This window comes from Rasamsonia emersonii (genome assembly GCF_000968595.1).
Source record: "Rasamsonia emersonii CBS 393.64 chromosome Unknown ctg1118621760640, whole genome shotgun sequence".
In the NCBI taxonomy this organism is placed as follows: Eukaryota; Fungi; Ascomycota; class Eurotiomycetes; order Eurotiales; family Trichocomaceae; genus Rasamsonia; species Rasamsonia emersonii.
Window position 1 is genome coordinate 1 of NW_013562844.1, and position 17,708 is coordinate 17,708.

Consider the following 17,708-nt stretch of genomic DNA (forward strand, 5'->3'; position numbering starts at 1 on the left):
GTAGGGCTTAACTAGCTATTTTTTGGCATACAGGAGACTTGACAATGGTACAGCCGATTATTCTGGGGTCCTAGAGACATAATACATGAGGATATGACAATGATTGGACAATGGATGGGTGCTTAGTCAACACCCGGCATATGTGGGACCAATACGCCTGGTACAGCGGGTGAAAATTGTGCCAGCTCCAGGATTCGAACCCGCGCCATATCTAGTGCCAAGCCTTCCCCAAGGGCGGGCACTAAATACGGATGCCACACAGCTGTTTCACCACTCAGCTATGCACTGGCCGTATCACCCTGAGCGAAGGATGTCCACAATCTCCGCCGACAAGTTGCGGAGACGCTTGCGCAGGTCAACCTCCATCTGCTCCAGCACCGAGTCCGGAAACGGAAACAAGCTCTCTGTGTACGAGAGTACGTCCGAGCCGTCGATGGAGGAGGAGGAGGAACTCGGGGGTTCCGCGCGTCCTCCGTGGGGTTTGAAGCGTTGGGACAGGATATTCACCAACCGCTGCACGCGATGGAGCTGGCTGAGGATCTGCTGCGCGGCCATGCGACCTTGATCCTCGCCATCCGCACTGTAGTCACCCACCACCACCACCACCGCGGGAGGCCGTTGTCCATGCTCGGGGTGTTGCTGTGCCCGATGATCCGAACGAGTCGTGTCCCAACACTGGCCGTCGCCGTCCAAAGCGGGCGTCTGCCGCACCACAGCGGCGTACCGGCCCAACACTTTGAAAATAATAACAGACAGAATGGCGAGAAGATATCCGTCCTGGGAGCATTGGCATTGTAGGATATCGCTAATCGCCTGGACCGTCTGCTCGTTGTCGGCGATTACGGATTGGATGGTCGGGGGTCGGTCGAGCCCGTGATGGTTCTCCAAGCCCTGTCCCTTGGAAGCATGGCAGGATGCCGACGCTGGGGAGGGCAGTTGTTTGAGCAGGCCAAGGGCGCGGACCAGGAGGCTGCAGATCGGCCCCGAGTGGAGCCCGTTGATCATCGACGACCGGCGGCCGTCCAGGCGTTCTGGCGGTGGTGCGGAGGAGGACGGTCGAAATCCAGGAACTGCAGCCGTTTCCATGGACGAAGAGACATTGTTCGAAGCAAGAAGCGGCGTCGCGCTACCGAGATCGCTCAAATTGCTCATATGATTCTGATCGTTAAATTGGCAAGAGTCCGTCAGACCGCCCGCATCAGGCAACTCTAACATGGAAAACGAAATGGGAGGGGCCGGAAAGTCGTCGGCGTGGAAATTCAACGAGGACGGAGTCGATGCCGTCGGATCGGCCAACGAGGAAGCCCCTGAGAAGATGTCTGGGTAGCCCACGGGCGGTGATCTGGGAGACGGCTGCATGACCCCCGGGGAAGCCAATATCTCGGGGTCACAAATAGCGGTCGTCCAGCTGGATGCCGTCGTTGGCAAATCCTGGGTCACCGGGGGCCGGCTGCCCTGCTTCCGACCTGCGCGTTTGGTCGCAAAGTACTCGCACACCATGCCTCGCTTTGCACACCGAGCGCAGGTCGGTTTCTCCTTGCTGCATTTGAGCTTGGACGCGGCACAACGGTTGCAACTGTCCCGCAGTTTGGGGCCTGCGGGCGCCATGCTTCGGCGAGCTGGAGGGGTCAGGGGGGATTGTAGGGTGGTCATCGACAATGAGGGAGACCGAAGAGCCTGCGGAGACCAGAGACGTATACCACGGTCGATCCAAAAGCTCTGGATGAAGGGCGGTGGGGAGTCCACGATATGGCAACATCGTCCCGGAGGAAGGGTGCAGCAGGAACAAATAGTAGGAATGATGAATGACAGCTCGCCCGTTGAGGGCGGTTTCAGTGTTTAGTCATCAGTTTCGTTGACTGTGTATGCGGTAAGCACTAAACACTAGACAGTCGACCCTACGGTAGAGGAGTACGGCCCGTTCCTGCTGCCCATTCGCAGATTCTTCACAGAGGAAACGAAAAGACGAAGTTGATTGCCTTGCATTCGATTCAGGTGGGGTCGCGAACTCATTCTAGGTCTGGATTTGCGCCACCGACAGTGAGATGAACTTGACCAGGGCGGGGAATGTAACCTAACGGTGAAGAAGGGGCACCCCGAAAGGATTGTACATTATCCACTTAGTGTATGTTGGTCGCCACTATTTACCGCTTGCTTGATTGATATATATTACCACAATCTATAACCTACGGAATATCATTGGCCAGAAAATCAATTAGGTATAGTGTTTTGAGTGGCGAATATTTCATCTTTTTCGGGATACACCGGGCCGGGAACAAATCTGCCCCCATGTTGGTTTCCCCGCTGTAAGATTACATTAGGCTTACTTTATCTTACAATAACCGCCTGATTTTAGTTTGCCATCTATGCTGATGATTTCAGCGCGATAAGGTGGAAGGCTGCCTGAGCTGTCCGTCATCATGACAGTGGTGAGAAATCTGCAGTCGTAGGCAGGCCGGCAGTGTTCTACCACGACAACGCGAATTTTTCGTCCACCCTGTTGGACAGATCTTGGCGTCCTCTTGCAAAGTGACCTCTGCGAGAATACCCATCCCCAGCACCTACGCGGTGCCTGTCCACGCTGGGGTTTGGACCCTGTCTGTCACACGGTCTCTCATCGCATCTTCCCAACATTTCCTGCATGGTTCTTCTCCAGAAGAATCTGCGCTCTATCTTAAAATTTGCTAGTGTTCCCATTGCCATGCGGTCTTGTGTTGTTCCACTTACCGTAACTGGTCTGATTTCGTGAATTTGATGCGAGAGATGCCTGGAAGTATGGTGCTCAAAGATAAAAGACATTTGAAGTGCTGGAACAAGAGATATGGTTAAGAGATTTGGGAAAGGTGGGAGACCTGTTTGACCCTGAAAATTGCCAAGGCTGTGTAGATAGCCCTGGACCAATCTTCATGGTAGTTTATTAATATTGCTAATGCAGCTTGATGGTATCTATAGATGAGGTAATAAAGTAGTATTGAATAGGGTCCTGCTGGTATAGTACCTATTAGTCCCTAATAACTATATCGATTATTCAATCAAACCAATTTTCTCTAGCAATCATGAACGGATTGAACGGAGGGAAGCAAACAGGGCCTACGTATCCACTGCTGACGAGTTCTCGGCCACGAAGGGTGCCGAGTCATACCTGCAGAACTAATCGGTGTATCTTTACGAAGTACGTACTGGGCCGAAGGGGTTAGTGGTGTTGGTCCATACTACGGTTTTGAGTCTTAACAACTGGTAGTCTCCTCGTGTTAAAACCGTGGTATGAACCAACACCAACCCCTTCGGCCCAGTACGTACTATGAAGCTAACTGCTCTCCCCCCCTTGCAGCAGGTTAGTCCTGTTCTCAATCGTCCGACACCACCGGCCGGTTGATTTCTCACTTTAGCCCGTGCAAGCTGAACAGCAGTAGGCCAACACGCCGAACGAGGGCGAAGTCCGTACAGGTTAAGCTTAAAACGAGTAGATTGAATCCGATTCATCCCAATTGTCAAATCCACCGCAACACCTTCTTTGATCCTGTCCACCCACCGCACTATGACCAACCTAGCTCAGCTCGAGGCCTATACCAGGGAGCTTTCAACCGCGATCAAGAGACTCGCAACGCACTGCCAGAATGCCAAAGTTGCCGTGGATAGCATGAGGGGGGGACCACCACAGCTGATCCCTCCGGGAGCACCAGAAGAGGCACATCGCGCACGGGAATCCGCACTAGCGAGTATCACCAAACTCCAGATCATGTTGGCTGGACCGACTGATTTTCTGCAGCAAATGGCCAGTCAGGTATACATACGCTTCAGGCCCACCACCCCCCTTCCGCCCAAAGAAATCCTCAGAGCACGACCACTCAGTTGGCTGATTGCATTATAATAGACCCAGCTGCTCGCCTGCGTGCAATGGCTGGGGGAATTTCAAGTCCCAGCCTGTGTCCCTCTGGACGGCAGCGCCTTGATGAAAGATGTATCGGATCTCATAGGCGTCCCGGAGACCCAACTCTGTCGCATCATACGAATGGCGACCACTGCTGGGTTTCTGCAGGAGCCTCAGCCGGGTTATATAGCCCACAGCGCGTTGTCGGCGTCGTTTGTTACGAAACCGTCCTACCTAGATGCCGCGATGTTCCTTGCGGGAACGGCGGTTCCGGCTGCTTTGGAAATGGCAGCAGCTACCAAGCAGCGTTCTGGATCTTCCGAGCGGGCGAATGTCGTTTCCAATAACTCTGCCTTCTCAAGTTCAGGCGAGACTCAACTGCCCCGGCTCCAGCGTCAGTGGCATGCTTATCTCCGATACGTAACGGAGTATCTTTGCGATACAGCGACGGATATTCTGACCTGTCTTGAGCCCCTCCGGATGGAAAATGCGTCTGTTGTCGAGGTGATACTCCCCCTGTCAATCGCTACCTAGGCGCCTCTTTCCTAACAGCTTCCTCCTTGGGTATATGTAGGTCGGAGCGCGATCAACTGAGCGAGCGATAGCACTCGCAAAGCAATACCCGACACTCCACTTCACAGTCCAATTAAACCCAGCATGCGCATTATCCTCCAGCAGAAACGGAACCGCAGCTTCAAAATTCGATAAGACGCAACACCCACGCTCGAACCCACGCATTAATGTACAATACCGAGTCCCAGGAACCCCGCAACCCATCCTAGACGCAGCGGTCTACATAATAAATTTCCCCTTGCCGGCGCCGGGGGTGTCGTCGTCCACCTCACTTGCGACACAAATCAATGCCGAACTGAGAGCGCATTTGAATGCGCTTCGGATGAGTCGTTCCGCCACGATGGTGCTTACCGTCCCTTCGTTGTCGGAGCGTGGGACAGTGAGCACTGAAGCGGCGGTCCAGACGCGGATAAGAGATTTATCGCTAATGCAGTTGGCGAATGAGCGGGAACTTGAGATGTCCGAGTTAATGAATTTATTGAACGGGGTGAGTGATAGTGAGGGGAGGCTAGTACTGGTTAACAAGGTGAGGTCGGCGGGAAACAATGGCGCGGTTGCTTTGGAGGTAAAGTATCAGGCGTACACGGATCGGTAGATTTAATGGTCAAGACGTACCTATGTTCGTGAAGATGGAATATATCTCTTCACAGTATTATTACTGAACCCAGAATTCGTGCATGTACGCCTTTCAGCTTCGTGTTTGAGTGTTGGCCAAGCTAAAATGTGATGTCTTTCCGGATGAGTCGACTTGGTCTCTCTTCTTAGTGATATATTCTTCGCGAGAAGGGCTGTGAGTTATCTTAAGAACGATTTTCGGGAGCTTGGACCCAGAAACTGAAATAGCCAGAGCAGCGAGTTCCGCAGCGAATCCGACAAGTATATATAAATGTATAATATTAGGAGCTTCTTAAGACTCATCTAGTTTTAAAACAAATATATTTAATGTATTTTTGTTGCTCCATATGTAGCTACAGTTCACCTGTTAGGAAACCTTCTCAAGTCGCCCAATAACAAAATCCACGCCTCCTGACGCAGCCAGGGAGGAAATGTCAGCGTGGTGAATCAGAAGCGTCGAGTATGGGCCAAGTTCTCGCGGGGCCCGCTGTGTATTGGTCAATAAATGAATAGAGAAATTGTGGGATGTACTTGTTTATCCGCGATTTCAGCTACATTCGATGGTGAACGCTCGTTTCTACCTCTTCTACGTAACGTATAGCACAGAGACTATGCCTACAATACAATGCCAATTCGGTCCGTGAACAAACAAGGTTAGGCCGATGAGGCCAAGTCAATGTTTGTCGGAGCACACGGGGATCGGGGGTCGGAAATCGGCGTCAAGTCAGGAAATATCGGTCTTAGCAAACAGGTCATACGATCAAGAGCCATAGATAAACGAAGCCATTTCTCACGTTCAATTGAAGGTTGGAAAAGAAGGAAACTGCAAGAAAACTACAAGAAAAATCCAGATCGCATACCTCGACACATCTGCGAATCGCTAGCATCATGTCCACCACCAGCGCTCAAGCCACCGCGGTGGTAACAGGGTCCTTTCTCTCCGGTATGAACCAAGGATATTGCTGCTTGATAGAAATGGAAGTCTGGACTAACATCTCCTTAGGAGCAATGATGTCGCTCTCCCTCATGGCTGTTCCCGTCCTCTTGGACACTACCACTGAGGCGCCCCAGCTCTTCTTCCAGTGGACGCGTATGTACCACTACGGGCACCAGGTTTTGCCAACCATGGCCGTGGCCACATTCCTCCTCTATAGCTACACGTGCACCAAGAGGCGTAGTGCGAAAAAGCCATGGGGCGTGTTCGCGCTGGCGGGCATGACGACAGTGAGTATGCTGCCGTTTACGTGGATTTTCATGGTGCCTACGAACAACGAACTGTTTCGGTTGGAGGCAGCGAGCAAGGCGGAGCCGTTGGTGATGGGGATTTTGGGAGCCAAGGAGCTGGTGGTGAAGTGGAGTTGGTTGCATTTTACAAGGTCGCTGTTGCCGCTGACGGGGGCGGTTTTGGGTACGTTGGGGACATTTTGGAATTAGGAAATCTGTGCTTGAAGTCTTTGGGATACGATCATGTTGTCTAACCAACTTAAACTTAACACTACTTAAGATCAACAGTCCTTCATGCCATCCACCACTTCCCCATCCCTGATAAACTCCGTAATCCACCCGATTGTCATCATGCTCTTTTTGGTATCTGCAAACTTCTCATGGTCTCCCACCAGATGCTGCTTGTACCACGGATCCTCCTTCATCTTCTTGTAATCATCGACGCTTTTAAACACGACCTGGCTGAAGCAGTCGAAGTCGGCCAGGTTGGCCATCTGGTGGTCAAAGAGCTTGTTCATAAGGGCGCGGGTCTCGATTGTGTTGTGGATCTTTTCAATCAGCTCCTGCACAGGAACAACGGGTCAGTGGGAGCGGAAAAAGGCTCACCATAGTCCACCGCTTCACGCCATACTTCACCATCAGGTCTTTTGTCATCGGCGCTGAAACTTGTGTCATGTGGTGTCGATAGTCCTCCTCGCTCATACCAGGCCGACGGTAGCCGCAGATGGTTAGGCAGAGGAATTGGGTGCTTGGGTTGCCTGGAGGGGGGGCTGGAATTTCTGGAGCGACGGTCATTCTGATGCCGATGGTCAGGGGGAAAAATTGCTGAAGCGAGAGGAGCAAAAAGGGTTGGGGAGCGAGAAACACATTTCAAAGGTATTTGGTGAGGGGTGAGCTTCAATCGCGGACTCCGACGTCGATAACTGTTCTCCGATTGCTTACGTATATTACCCCGAACTCATAGGGGTGTGCACGATTAGTCTCTTTCAGCAAGAAGTTAGGAACGTAACCTCTTTGGGGGAAAGCAGTATTTGCTCATGTTTTTCTACGGCGTACTCGGCTTACTCCCTGTCTTGCACTCTTTGATACGCAACACGCCTTGTCGACAGCCATTGAATTCGGCATTCGTATGTTACGCCGTTTATATTACGGCAGGAGTGTTAGCGTACATTTTGAGACTTCCCGAAAAAATGCGGAATTACTGGAAGATGGAGCCCAAGCATATGTGATGTTCACGACTTCAATCTACGCCTTGATTATGTATTCGAGGATGATTGTCCTGGCATATAGCGCTAGTTCTGGGCCTACTTTTGCAGATTGTGCAGCATGGATCTAGAGTTACGCTATAAAGCTCACTAATAGAGGTATACATACTGAATTTTGATCGGAGGCCATGCGCTGTGTCCAAAACCAAATGCATCTAGGAGGGGAGGGTTGGCCGGAAATCGTGCAGTTTATTGCAAGGCTTCAATAAATGAACAAATGAGGTTCTTGTTATATCTATAAATTGAAAGAATGAGGCAGCTTAACGGCCTATTGGAATACAGAGTACACAAACTCATAATGGAGGCTCATACCACGTTTCGATTCTCGTAAACAGTTGTATTTTAATAGAATAGAGATAACATGCCGCTATCCGGTTCAGTAAACTTGATATATTGCATGTGGAAGGGATATTTTCTTAGATATACTGAATCTCCTGAATTGCAGGATGAACTTCGAAATCGAAACATCAACTTCCATACAGACCGGATCAAAACTGATCTCACCACCGAACACACATTAATTGTTTCAGGGAACCAGCGCAAAGACATTAGCTTTGACAAACACCACTCAAAATGCAAATAAACTTGTCGCAGCACCGTACTCAGCAATCATTCTTGATCAACTCTCACCGAACAATATTGGATCGATGTGTCATCGAAGCTGAGTTTGAGAATATCAATTCAAAGACCGGGATATGATCGAATAAATTATCCAGATATGGAATGCAAATTCAGGTTTTTTGGGTAACATTCGCCGGATCAAGCGTAGCGAATGGACCGAAGGATTCATCACGAAAAAGAAAAGGAGTCCGAGCCCCACTGAGCGCCTCAAACATGGCATAGCTGTGAGAACGTTTGCTCCGTGAAAGCAAATGAGACCCAATATTCGAAAAAGAAACTAGGACAAAATCGGAAGAGTCTAAACAGTGAAGAAGGGTTCAATTGCGATATTTAAGGTCGCGCTGATGAAGCTTTGATATCAGCCTAAATAATCTCTGTCCGCCATCTCACTAGCAGAGACATGTGAACAGGTTTTATTTTGTCGGTCTAGCCTGGGGCTGATTATAATCGAGCCGATAGAACAAAATTTACTCTATTTTACCCTAAAAAAAGGGGGAAAGTGTAGTTATAACTTAGCGCTTTATATTTATAAATTATGTGTTTTTGACACTTTAGCCATTTTAACACTATATTATTCTAGCTACTATATAGGTATTACTACTGTATCACTAGGAAAAAAAAATGAGTCGGCTTATATACCTGAGCAACCAAAGATAAGTCTAGATAGGAAGAGACTTATTTAGCCAAGAATCTCCTGTTATTATGGCATTATTTGTTAATCAAATATTTAATAATTATAACAGTGTGTTGTGAGACCATACCTTGTAGCTACATTATTTATCAATAAAACATGATGCGAGTTGTTTCGATACTATTTAGTAAAGCATGTGCTTCTATGTATATCAGTTAAGCGACCATTGACTTCAGACAGAATCGCCCATAGTTTTGTTAATCAATGGATTCTCCTTTTTCTTATGATGTAATGGTCTACACATTCAGGCAAACAATACTCTGGAGATGGTGTCAGATTCGGATGTCATCTGGCACTCAAGACCGAGAGTGTCTTATTTGAATAGATCTTTTTCAACTGAAGTGTGGATAGAAGGGGAATATGATTACAGGGAGTAGTTGGTTCCATTCATTATCCGACATCAATTCTCTTTCATTGATATATCTATACTATGAGTTGGTTATGGATGACGTTACCGCTCTAGTCTTTTTTGAACTTAAACACTCACTGCGCCGAGATTGTGGGCTTGGTTTGAGGATCCTCCAGTCAATCAGCTCTTCTTTCACATAGTCATATGGCGTCTCTCCAAAGACATCTCTTGCGCCCTTGTCGACTCCTTGTCTAATGAGCCATCTAACACATCTTTTGACAGCCTTGATTTCCGACTCGGGTTGACAGAAGTCTATCTCGCAAACAGGAAGAACAGCATGATGGAGGACGGTCCGGCCTTGGGCATCTTGGGAAGATATCGAACAGCCAAGTTTCACCAACAAACGCATCATGTCACGATCGCTTTCGCTCGCCGCAAGATGTAGTGCTGTCCGTTGGTGTTTGTCCACTATATCATCCAGTGAATTGAGGTTCTTCGACAGCTCTTCAATGAGATCATCACAACCACTTTGTGCTGCAACATGAAGCATAGCAAGGTCATCAGGATTGGCTTTATCTAGCAACAATTCCAGAATATCCAGACGGCCGGCGTTCATTGCTTTAACAAGCAATGAGCCGGGTAGGTTGAGAATGGTCTCGGGGTTGCGTTCAAAAAGGTATTCGATCGCAAATTTAGGGGCCCCGTTTGTGATGGCGAAGTTGGACACGGACTTCATAGTTTCAGGACACGGCGGACGTTTGTCAAGGCAGAGTTGGATTAACTCCAAAATGCCCCCAACGACAGCAAAGTGAAGAGGCAAGAATCCAGAACGATCAGTAAATAACGATGATACCCAGTTTAGGAGGGTTTTGAGAGACACTTCGAAATCATTTGCTTTCCCACGCCGCAGCCATTCCCTCGTAATGAAGGACAGCAGTTTGGACTGGTGATGTAGGGGGAGCCGGACGAAGTATTCCTTAGAGAGGAAGAGTTTGCATATATTATCTGACAGCCATGATGGTGTTTGGATCAGGTTCATGAGAGTCTGAAAGGGTAGATATTCAAGGATAATAAAAAGAAGCTCTAGGGGGAGTAATCGCAGCAGTTTGACATTCACAGTCTGAGATGGAGAAGAGGGTAAGTGTTGCCGCTTCACAGAGACGTTTTCAATGGAACTTGACAGAGTACGCTTCATCTTTGTTGCGTGACATAAGCAGCCGAGGTTCAGGGAGAAGTTCATTTGATATTCTTATCCAGAGACAACTCAGAGGAGAAGACGATGGACTTGAAGAGGGCCAATGCATGACCTTTTTTCTCCCTACAACTGTGGCTCTTGAGGACTGAGTCTCAGCAGTAATGGCAGCGGTTTACATGCTGTGTGGATCTAGGGGGTGCTCTTGGTGCCGTGCATGAATTTCCTGGACATAGTTGTATGATGGCTTAGCTACTCATGCTTTTCTGCTGCCCGTCCAGGGATCCGAGATCGTTGGTTGGACAGATACCATGATGCATGAGTATGAGAGAGGTTGTGGATGGTGCTGAATGCCACCTAGAGGCGGTTCCAGAGGTCTCGGGCAGCCAGTGGAGTCATTCAGGTGACGAAGCTTGGACGGTAAGTCATGTCGGCATGATGACAATAACATCGCCGGTCCTGTGACAGAAGTTCCGAAATGGAACTTCGAGAGGCCAAAATGTGAACCTCGCACCACCACCCACCATCACTAGTGACGCATAATAGCGACAACGAAACATGACTCAGGAGATAGGGGCATGAAAAAGCACTCATAGAATCCGAGGGCTGAGTATAATTAACGGTAAACGACATTCACAGGCAACCATGGATCTTAGAGCGCCCCTAGTTCCATGTGGTACATAAATTTTCTGACGCCCTTGTATGGTGGCTTAGCTACTTATGCACTCCTCCTGCCAATTCAAGGTTCAATAGTCAAAGGAAGCATAGGATGTGTAGGTAATTTCTTATTTACAGCCTCAAGAGCTATGCAAGCGCTATGCGTCTCCTTTACGCGGGGGGAATGGACATTTCCCATTTATCATGCAATGAGTGTAAGCCACTCGTCGAAAGGTGTTCCTGGACTCTCAGTAAGCCAAGTGCATAAGAATACCCTTGTGCCCTCTATCAGCGCTGAGATATTGTTCAGCATCATGCCATGCATTAAAACTGATGAGGAGCGTATCCAGGATCCGATTTGTGATGAATCCAGAGGCATAATGCGTCTGAGATAGGCTGAGTATTGGAAGTAATGCATTTACCATCGGAATTCGAGTTCAATCCAATCACGTACCCTGTCAATCCAGATCATCTCCGACGGTACAAGGAAGGGAGGTCCAAGGGGCAGGGCGCATGAAGCAGGCTGAGTTCAGGGGCGTCTACTATCGCGGGCGAAATGGTGAGAGACGCCTTGTCCGGGATCTGATAAAACATCCTGGGCTGTGTTCTGTGTCCTGAGCTCCACTCTTGCTTATGCTGCACGGCAAGCAGTATCGGATGATTTCATAGAACTAAAATATGAAGGCGCCATATCCCCCTACATAGTCCAGTCTCATTCTTCAATAATATTGTCATTGTCAGGCCGATATTACATCTATTACAGTCATTATCTCATCACTGAAGACATGGCCAACATTCAGTCTCCGCCTGCCTTAGAACAGGTACCACGCCTTAGCCGGTCGCCCTCACCGGGTGTTTCTTGCATCGAGGGCGATGACCGCCACCTTTCAAATCTTGGGGACCCTTGATCTACCAAAATGTACAAAGCGAGAGCGAGAGGATCCAGAGAGTCCAGAGAAAAATCCCGGAGACAGTCATGATTGCAATAATGATCCGAGCCCCGACGAGCCCCGAGCCAAAAGAGCGAGAGATGACAATCGCAGTAAGTCTAGCTGATCCGAGCAATTAGGTCCATTTTAAAAAAACTCGGTGTCAGCAATGCGGATTATCAAGTATGGAAGTCGTACTTCCATGTGGTCACACATTCTGCAACCATTGTCTTGAGAAACACCTCCATGAACTCGCCTTCCTGAGGGTGGATAGAGACCTTCGTCGAGCTCGTGAAATACTCAGCACAAGCATGACAGCCCAGTGTCCCAAGTGCGGCGACGATCTCCGCGGACGTTTCGAGCAAAATAAGGAGGGTTCCGACAAGACATGCCGCCTGTCCATGAGTTGTCCAGATGGAGAACAAGGGAATTGCTTTATCCTCGGTTATACAATCCAAGGCATCAAAATCAATCATATCCTTGACTCCTTTGATTGCAGCGAATAACAAAAATCCCATGTCCTGTCCTTCATCACTTCATTCGATTCACACCTCCTTCCCCTTCGATTCCTTTTTTATTCCCTCACTTCTTTCGGCGGGTGATGGTGACCGGGATATCGTACTGGTAGACAAACCAGGCATCGACATACTTCCATTTGTGGTTTGGATTGATAAGTTTGATCTGAATTGAGATTCTTGTCAGCCAAAGTCACGCCTTTGCGGCATGCAGTATTCTTGAGGGAGGGATGCTCACATCGAACAAGCTGTACAGCGTCGCAATCAATTTGTAAATTTCCAGCACGGCCAGGTACCGACCCATGCAGACCCGACCGCCTCCGCCAAAGGTGAAGTCGCAGACATCCTTCATCTGTCGCAGTCGAGCCTCATAGTCCTGCTGGCTCTCGTCCGCGCCCTTGAGCCACCGGTCCGGGTTGAAAGAATCGGCGTCAGCACCAAAGACCTCGTAATCGCGGTTCGTCACGGCGGGGTTTACGCCAACTTTGGTCCCAGCGGGAATGTAGCGGCCGCAGGGAAGGGTGTACCCGCCCTTAGGGACGACGCGCTCGAAGATCATCGCTATGCCCGGGTTGATTCGCATGCTTTCGCGGATTACGGCGTCGAGGTACGGGAGGACGTAAATGTCCTTCCATTTAGCCGGCAACGACAGTTGTGCTGCGTCCAGCTCGTTGATCAGTTTGTTATAGGCGGCTGGCGATTTGGCGAGGTAGTAGACAACGGCGCGCATCGTGGCAGAGGTGGTATCGCCGCCGGCGAGGACGTTCAGCATCAACCAGCTGACGATCTGGTTGTCGTCGATGTCTGGGTAGCTTTCCTTCAGGCGGACGTACTTGTCCAGCGCGTGTCTGACGGTGCTGGGCTCTTTCTTTTGCTGTTCGGAAAGCTCTTTCTGGTATTCGGTCACGACGCGGAATGCGTACGTAATGCCCGTCAGTAAGGGCTTGGGGCCGATGCGGACGATGGGGTTCTTGTCGAGCAGGTGGTCGATCCAGGGCATTTGCGAGACCTGCCACAGATCGTGTTGTGAGTAGCTTGTTTTGTAGGAGGTAATGTGCAAAAGTTCTTACCGGCGCAAAGTACAAGAGACCCTTGGTCGAATCGCCGATGAGATTGTCGACATCCTTTTCCTGGTCGATGAAGCCGTAGTGCCGTCCGAAGCTAACGTTTGCGGTGACATCCCATGCGACTGTCGTGGAGGTGAGCAACCTATCACTCTGTATGTGCAGCAGACATACAATAACCTAGCCACTCATCTATAGGGCAGGTCTTTCCAGCATTTGCCCCATCAACAAATTTGGCAGCAAGCTTGTTGACAAATTTGTCCAAGGTCTCGTCAATGAGAGGCTCATAATCGAGCACTTTGGTCATTGTCCACATATTCCGGATCGGTCTGATTTGTTTCGCATGCCATTCTTCATCTGGCGTGTTGAAGATATTCGATATTCTCCGGCAATTGACGAGAGCATCATTGGGTTTGTACATGTCACTCTGGAGATCGTCTGTCAGCAGTGGTTTCAGTTATATCTGAGACAAGTTGAAAAGTACCTTGATCCATGGATCTTTTGTCGCATAGACGGTCCTGATCGCCCGGGGATCTCCCAGGCTGATGCAGTTGGGTCCGACCCGGACGGCGGAACCGTACTTGAGGTGTAGTCGGACATTGGTAGAATCGAACTGACCACGGAGGACGGCCACCACACGCCATAGGTCGGTGAATTTAGCCAGCAGAGGCCCAGGGAAGGCCTTCAGTGGCGAAAAGAGGAACTCCCAGATGAATTTGGTGATGACGAGGACGCAGACAGCCCCGAGGAGCTGGGTCCAGGGGAACGAGGTAGCCATCGTGAACTGCCGTGCGGTGCACACAGTAGACCCGAGCCAACCATCTGGTGCCCAGGGTACTTATGGACTGGCAGGGCGTCGCCGACCCCGACATCTCTGCGTGATAGGGAGATCCCATGCGAACAGGGCAGGTCGGGATCAACCCCTCAAGCGAAGAGGCCCGAGAGTCCGTTTTGCCTTAGGCTGCACATTTCACCAACATATTGTACACATTGTGCTGGACGTCACTGGCTGTGCGCCCATCATTGCTTTTTCCATGCGAGTGCAAATACTCGGTCAATAATACTCGAGCGGGCCAGGGCGGTCTGGCCCCTGTCGACAGAGGAGACTATACGAGCTGATACGATCTATCAGACAATCGTTCCTTCTTCGTCGTCTAGTCAGGTCTAGCCTCGCATTTAAAGTCGCCATTAGCCTTATTAGAGTTACGATCATTCAAAGGCAGCAAGCCCAGCTCAGCAGGTGCCGTCAACGTGGCGTCCGGACAGAGTGACGCTATGCCTGCAGGCGGATTATTCTGGCAATAATCAACAGTGATGGGCATGTTGGTGTTGCTTCACCAACGGAAGTGCCCCTTGCGTGGAAGGCATGTTGGAAGGGAAAAATCAATGCAGTTGTTGGATGACTGATGCAAAAAAAGATCAAAAAAAAAACCTCCTATGTACATCTGAATCACAAAGAGGATTAAACAAATGATGTGATTAAGCAGCCGCCCAAATCATGACATTCGTAGCAATCAACTGGTGTCGTAACGCAGGGAATCACGTAGACCTTTCTGGTTTTCGACCGTAGGCCACATAGCTAAGACCGTCAGACTGGGACCAGACAGTATACAATGTGGACAGGCACGACTCACAAATGGAATAAGGAGTGAATGTCGCGGTTTTTCGCATCGGTTCTTGCCTTTGCAACGAGAATCGTCACTTCATCCTTGGACCATCCCTCGTATCGCGTTAAGACGGCCATGGCGGCAGATTCAAATCCGGACTCTGCCTGTAAAAAGTTCCATAGGCCGATTTTTTTCCAGCTAAAAGTCAATATCTGTACAGAGATTGATACTGATATGGATAGTGGACGTGCTATACATACCAACTTTTTATCCTTGGGCCATACTCCCAAGGGGACTGGATACTTCTCTACATGGATGTCTTCAAACCCGACATCGCAGAACCACTGTTCCAGGTGCGGCCCTGGACTCGATACATAACCGACTTTTTCAAATGCGCCGAGGACAACATCGTAGTATTGCTCGAGGGAGGTGTTCTTGGTCGAGTTATCCTGAGAGGTCAGATTGGCCTCCCAGTCTTGGATTTCCACCCAACCTCCGGGGGCCACATTGCTGGCTCCGAGTCAGCAAGGAACTTCTCTGAAAAAAAAGTGAGGAATGTCGTAACTCATATGCCTGCTTGATCAGCTTCTTGTAGTCCTTGATACAGCAACTAAGGTTCCTGGCGTGGATAAAATCGAATGGCCGGTTGTACAGCCATTCTTGCTCGATATCATCGATGAGAAATTTCACGTTTGGTGGCACCCTGCAGTAAAAGCGTAGTTTAATTTCGTAGCGGTTCCCTTTGACGAATGAACGGTGTCTCCGTACATTGTTGGTTGATTAGGACTTAGATCAATGCCCATCACCTGTATAAACAGCTTAGCTGGCTGTAAGATATTCTCATCATGACAGCCTACCTCTGCAGACGGATACAAGTCCGCTTCAGGATGCTGGTCAGCACATGAAAATTTATATACTTGGTCGTAGATTCTTACCAAAGTCGATGGCCCATATCCCCGTTCCAGTACCAAGATCAAGCACACGCTGTGGTGCTTCGCTGATAGGCGCAAAAAAGAGTCTTCGATCCATAATCGTCAACACCATTTCGTGAACCATGTCTAGCCGGTCGGATTCATCCTCGTCATTGGGAAGAAGATAGGCTTTCTGCGCTCAGCAAGAACCTATCTGCAATTGGGCCTGCTCATCTGCGAGACTTACTACCGTCACGGTAGCCGTGATAACTTCTGCCATTCTCCCTTCGGTAGTTGAGTACCGATGAAGTCAGAGATGCCGTATAACTGGACCTGGTATATGTCAGTATTGAATCGCAAAAAGCGGGCCAAGTATTGTGTCGCGAACAGTTCATCTCCATATGTAGAGTCACTCTCAGTGGCCTAAAGTAAGAATTGTTAGACGTTTCTTGATAGGCGGATATAACAAAGTATCACACATGTCCATCGATTTCAACCACACTTGGGCCCTGTCCAATAATGTCGACTCCTTCAGCCATTGCAGGTTGTTAATGAATCGCGGAAAGATGCGTGATCCTAATATTGGATTATTATTAGATATCAAAGAAGTGAAGACCCATTAAGGGACCTGAAGAAGACAATAATGGGACATCAGCCAGAGTGAACCAGATTGAGAGATGAAAGGGTAGATCGTCCAATATGAGGAGTCTTGTCAGAGACCGGTCGACATAGTTCGATGACGATCTCGATCGTCTGCCACAGCCCAACAGGCATGTGCGGGCCCCAATCTAATTAACTTTTAAGGCAATCCTGGCTGAAAGTGAAACCGACTCTAGGAGGACTTGACAACCCGCCCCACGGGCCATCCTGCCTTCTCCCGTCTTTTGCCAAGACATTAGCAAGAGTCTAAGGGAGGAAGCCAAGGCTCTTTGACGAGGTGTCCCCGTCTGATGTGAATATAGCCTGAAGGATACAGAGTATCGAGTCCTGCGTAACGTAACTACAGGTAACTGGAGCTTAACTACCGATGTACGAAGTAATTACTCCGTAAAGTTCGCTCTTCAGCACAGACGTACCTATGCCAGCCGCTTATGTCCGGCGGAAGCTTCTCCATCGAGCCGGCACTCCTGAAAGAAGTAAAATACAAGACATAGCCGTTGGACCACTGGCAGCTGTCTTCGTATTTGACAATGTCAACGAAGTGATTGACATGGAGAGCGGTACCGAGCTCGGACTGTCAGATTTTTTTTAACAATCTTACGCAGGCCTGGCGAGTGCCTCACCACTGCACGTGAAAATACCAAATGGACACAAATAATCGCAAGGTCAGTGCCGCTGAAACACCTCTCGACAGCGTGACTGAGTCTGGAATGCATAAAGATGGTATCAAGTTTGGTTAGACAAGCGGAGGATTTATCCGGATTTTGAAAAACATCGCTTTGTCAACCTTGACAATAACCTTAAAGTCTGAGAGCTCCACATGCACACAGTGTTAGTAATTGTGTGCTTGTGTTACGCGCGGGTCTGACAGAGTCGTTGTTGGTTCCTGGATTGGTCGTTTCGAAGACTCAAGTGAAGCTCTACCAGGCTTCCGAGGATCGATGCTATACCTCTATCTAAGGGT

At 49.3% G+C, this 17,708-nt stretch overlaps 6 protein-coding genes across 6 annotated transcripts; 2 read left to right on the forward strand and 4 right to left on the reverse strand.

Annotated features, from left to right (window-relative positions):
- Window positions 1–294: 294 nt before the first annotated feature.
- On the reverse strand, window positions 295–1,759 carry T310_8037 (Sterigmatocystin biosynthesis regulatory protein; the record flags this gene model as incomplete). Its single annotated transcript, XM_013469170.1, has 2 exons — window positions 295–1,466; window positions 1,498–1,759. The coding sequence occupies 2 exons, from the start codon at window positions 1,757–1,759 to the stop codon at window positions 295–297; spliced, it is 1,434 nt and encodes a 477-aa protein (XP_013324624.1).
- Window positions 1,760–3,538: 1,779 nt separating this feature from the next.
- On the forward strand, window positions 3,539–5,039 carry T310_8038 (Uncharacterized protein; the record flags this gene model as incomplete). The annotated part of the gene is made up of 3 exons (XM_013469171.1): window positions 3,539–3,784; window positions 3,875–4,265; window positions 4,513–5,039. 3 exons carry the CDS (start codon window positions 3,539–3,541, stop codon window positions 5,037–5,039), a joined length of 1,164 nt encoding a protein of 387 aa, XP_013324625.1.
- A 908-nt stretch (window positions 5,040–5,947) lies between these two features.
- T310_8039 (uncharacterized protein) lies at window positions 5,948–6,894 on the forward strand (the record flags this gene model as incomplete). The annotated part of the gene is made up of 4 exons (XM_013469172.1): window positions 5,948–6,002; window positions 6,063–6,149; window positions 6,248–6,467; window positions 6,564–6,894. The coding sequence occupies 4 exons, from the start codon at window positions 5,948–5,950 to the stop codon at window positions 6,892–6,894; spliced, it is 693 nt and encodes a 230-aa protein (XP_013324626.1).
- A 2,366-nt stretch (window positions 6,895–9,260) lies between these two features.
- On the reverse strand, window positions 9,261–10,404 carry T310_8040 (uncharacterized protein; the record flags this gene model as incomplete). The annotated part of the gene is made up of 2 exons (XM_013469173.1): window positions 9,261–9,283; window positions 9,348–10,404. The coding sequence occupies 2 exons, from the start codon at window positions 10,402–10,404 to the stop codon at window positions 9,261–9,263; spliced, it is 1,080 nt and encodes a 359-aa protein (XP_013324627.1).
- Window positions 10,405–12,695: 2,291 nt separating this feature from the next.
- Window positions 12,696–14,344, reverse strand: T310_8041 (Uncharacterized protein; the record flags this gene model as incomplete). The annotated part of the gene is made up of 4 exons (XM_013469174.1): window positions 12,696–13,511; window positions 13,573–13,691; window positions 13,741–13,993; window positions 14,051–14,344. The coding sequence occupies 4 exons, from the start codon at window positions 14,342–14,344 to the stop codon at window positions 12,696–12,698; spliced, it is 1,482 nt and encodes a 493-aa protein (XP_013324628.1).
- Window positions 14,345–15,080: 736 nt separating this feature from the next.
- On the reverse strand, window positions 15,081–16,364 carry T310_8042 (UMTA methyltransferase family protein; the record flags this gene model as incomplete). The annotated part of the gene is made up of 6 exons (XM_013469175.1): window positions 15,081–15,159; window positions 15,201–15,337; window positions 15,434–15,683; window positions 15,942–16,032; window positions 16,109–16,277; window positions 16,332–16,364. The coding sequence occupies 6 exons, from the start codon at window positions 16,362–16,364 to the stop codon at window positions 15,081–15,083; spliced, it is 759 nt and encodes a 252-aa protein (XP_013324629.1).
- Between the last annotated feature and the right edge of the window lie 1,344 nt (window positions 16,365–17,708).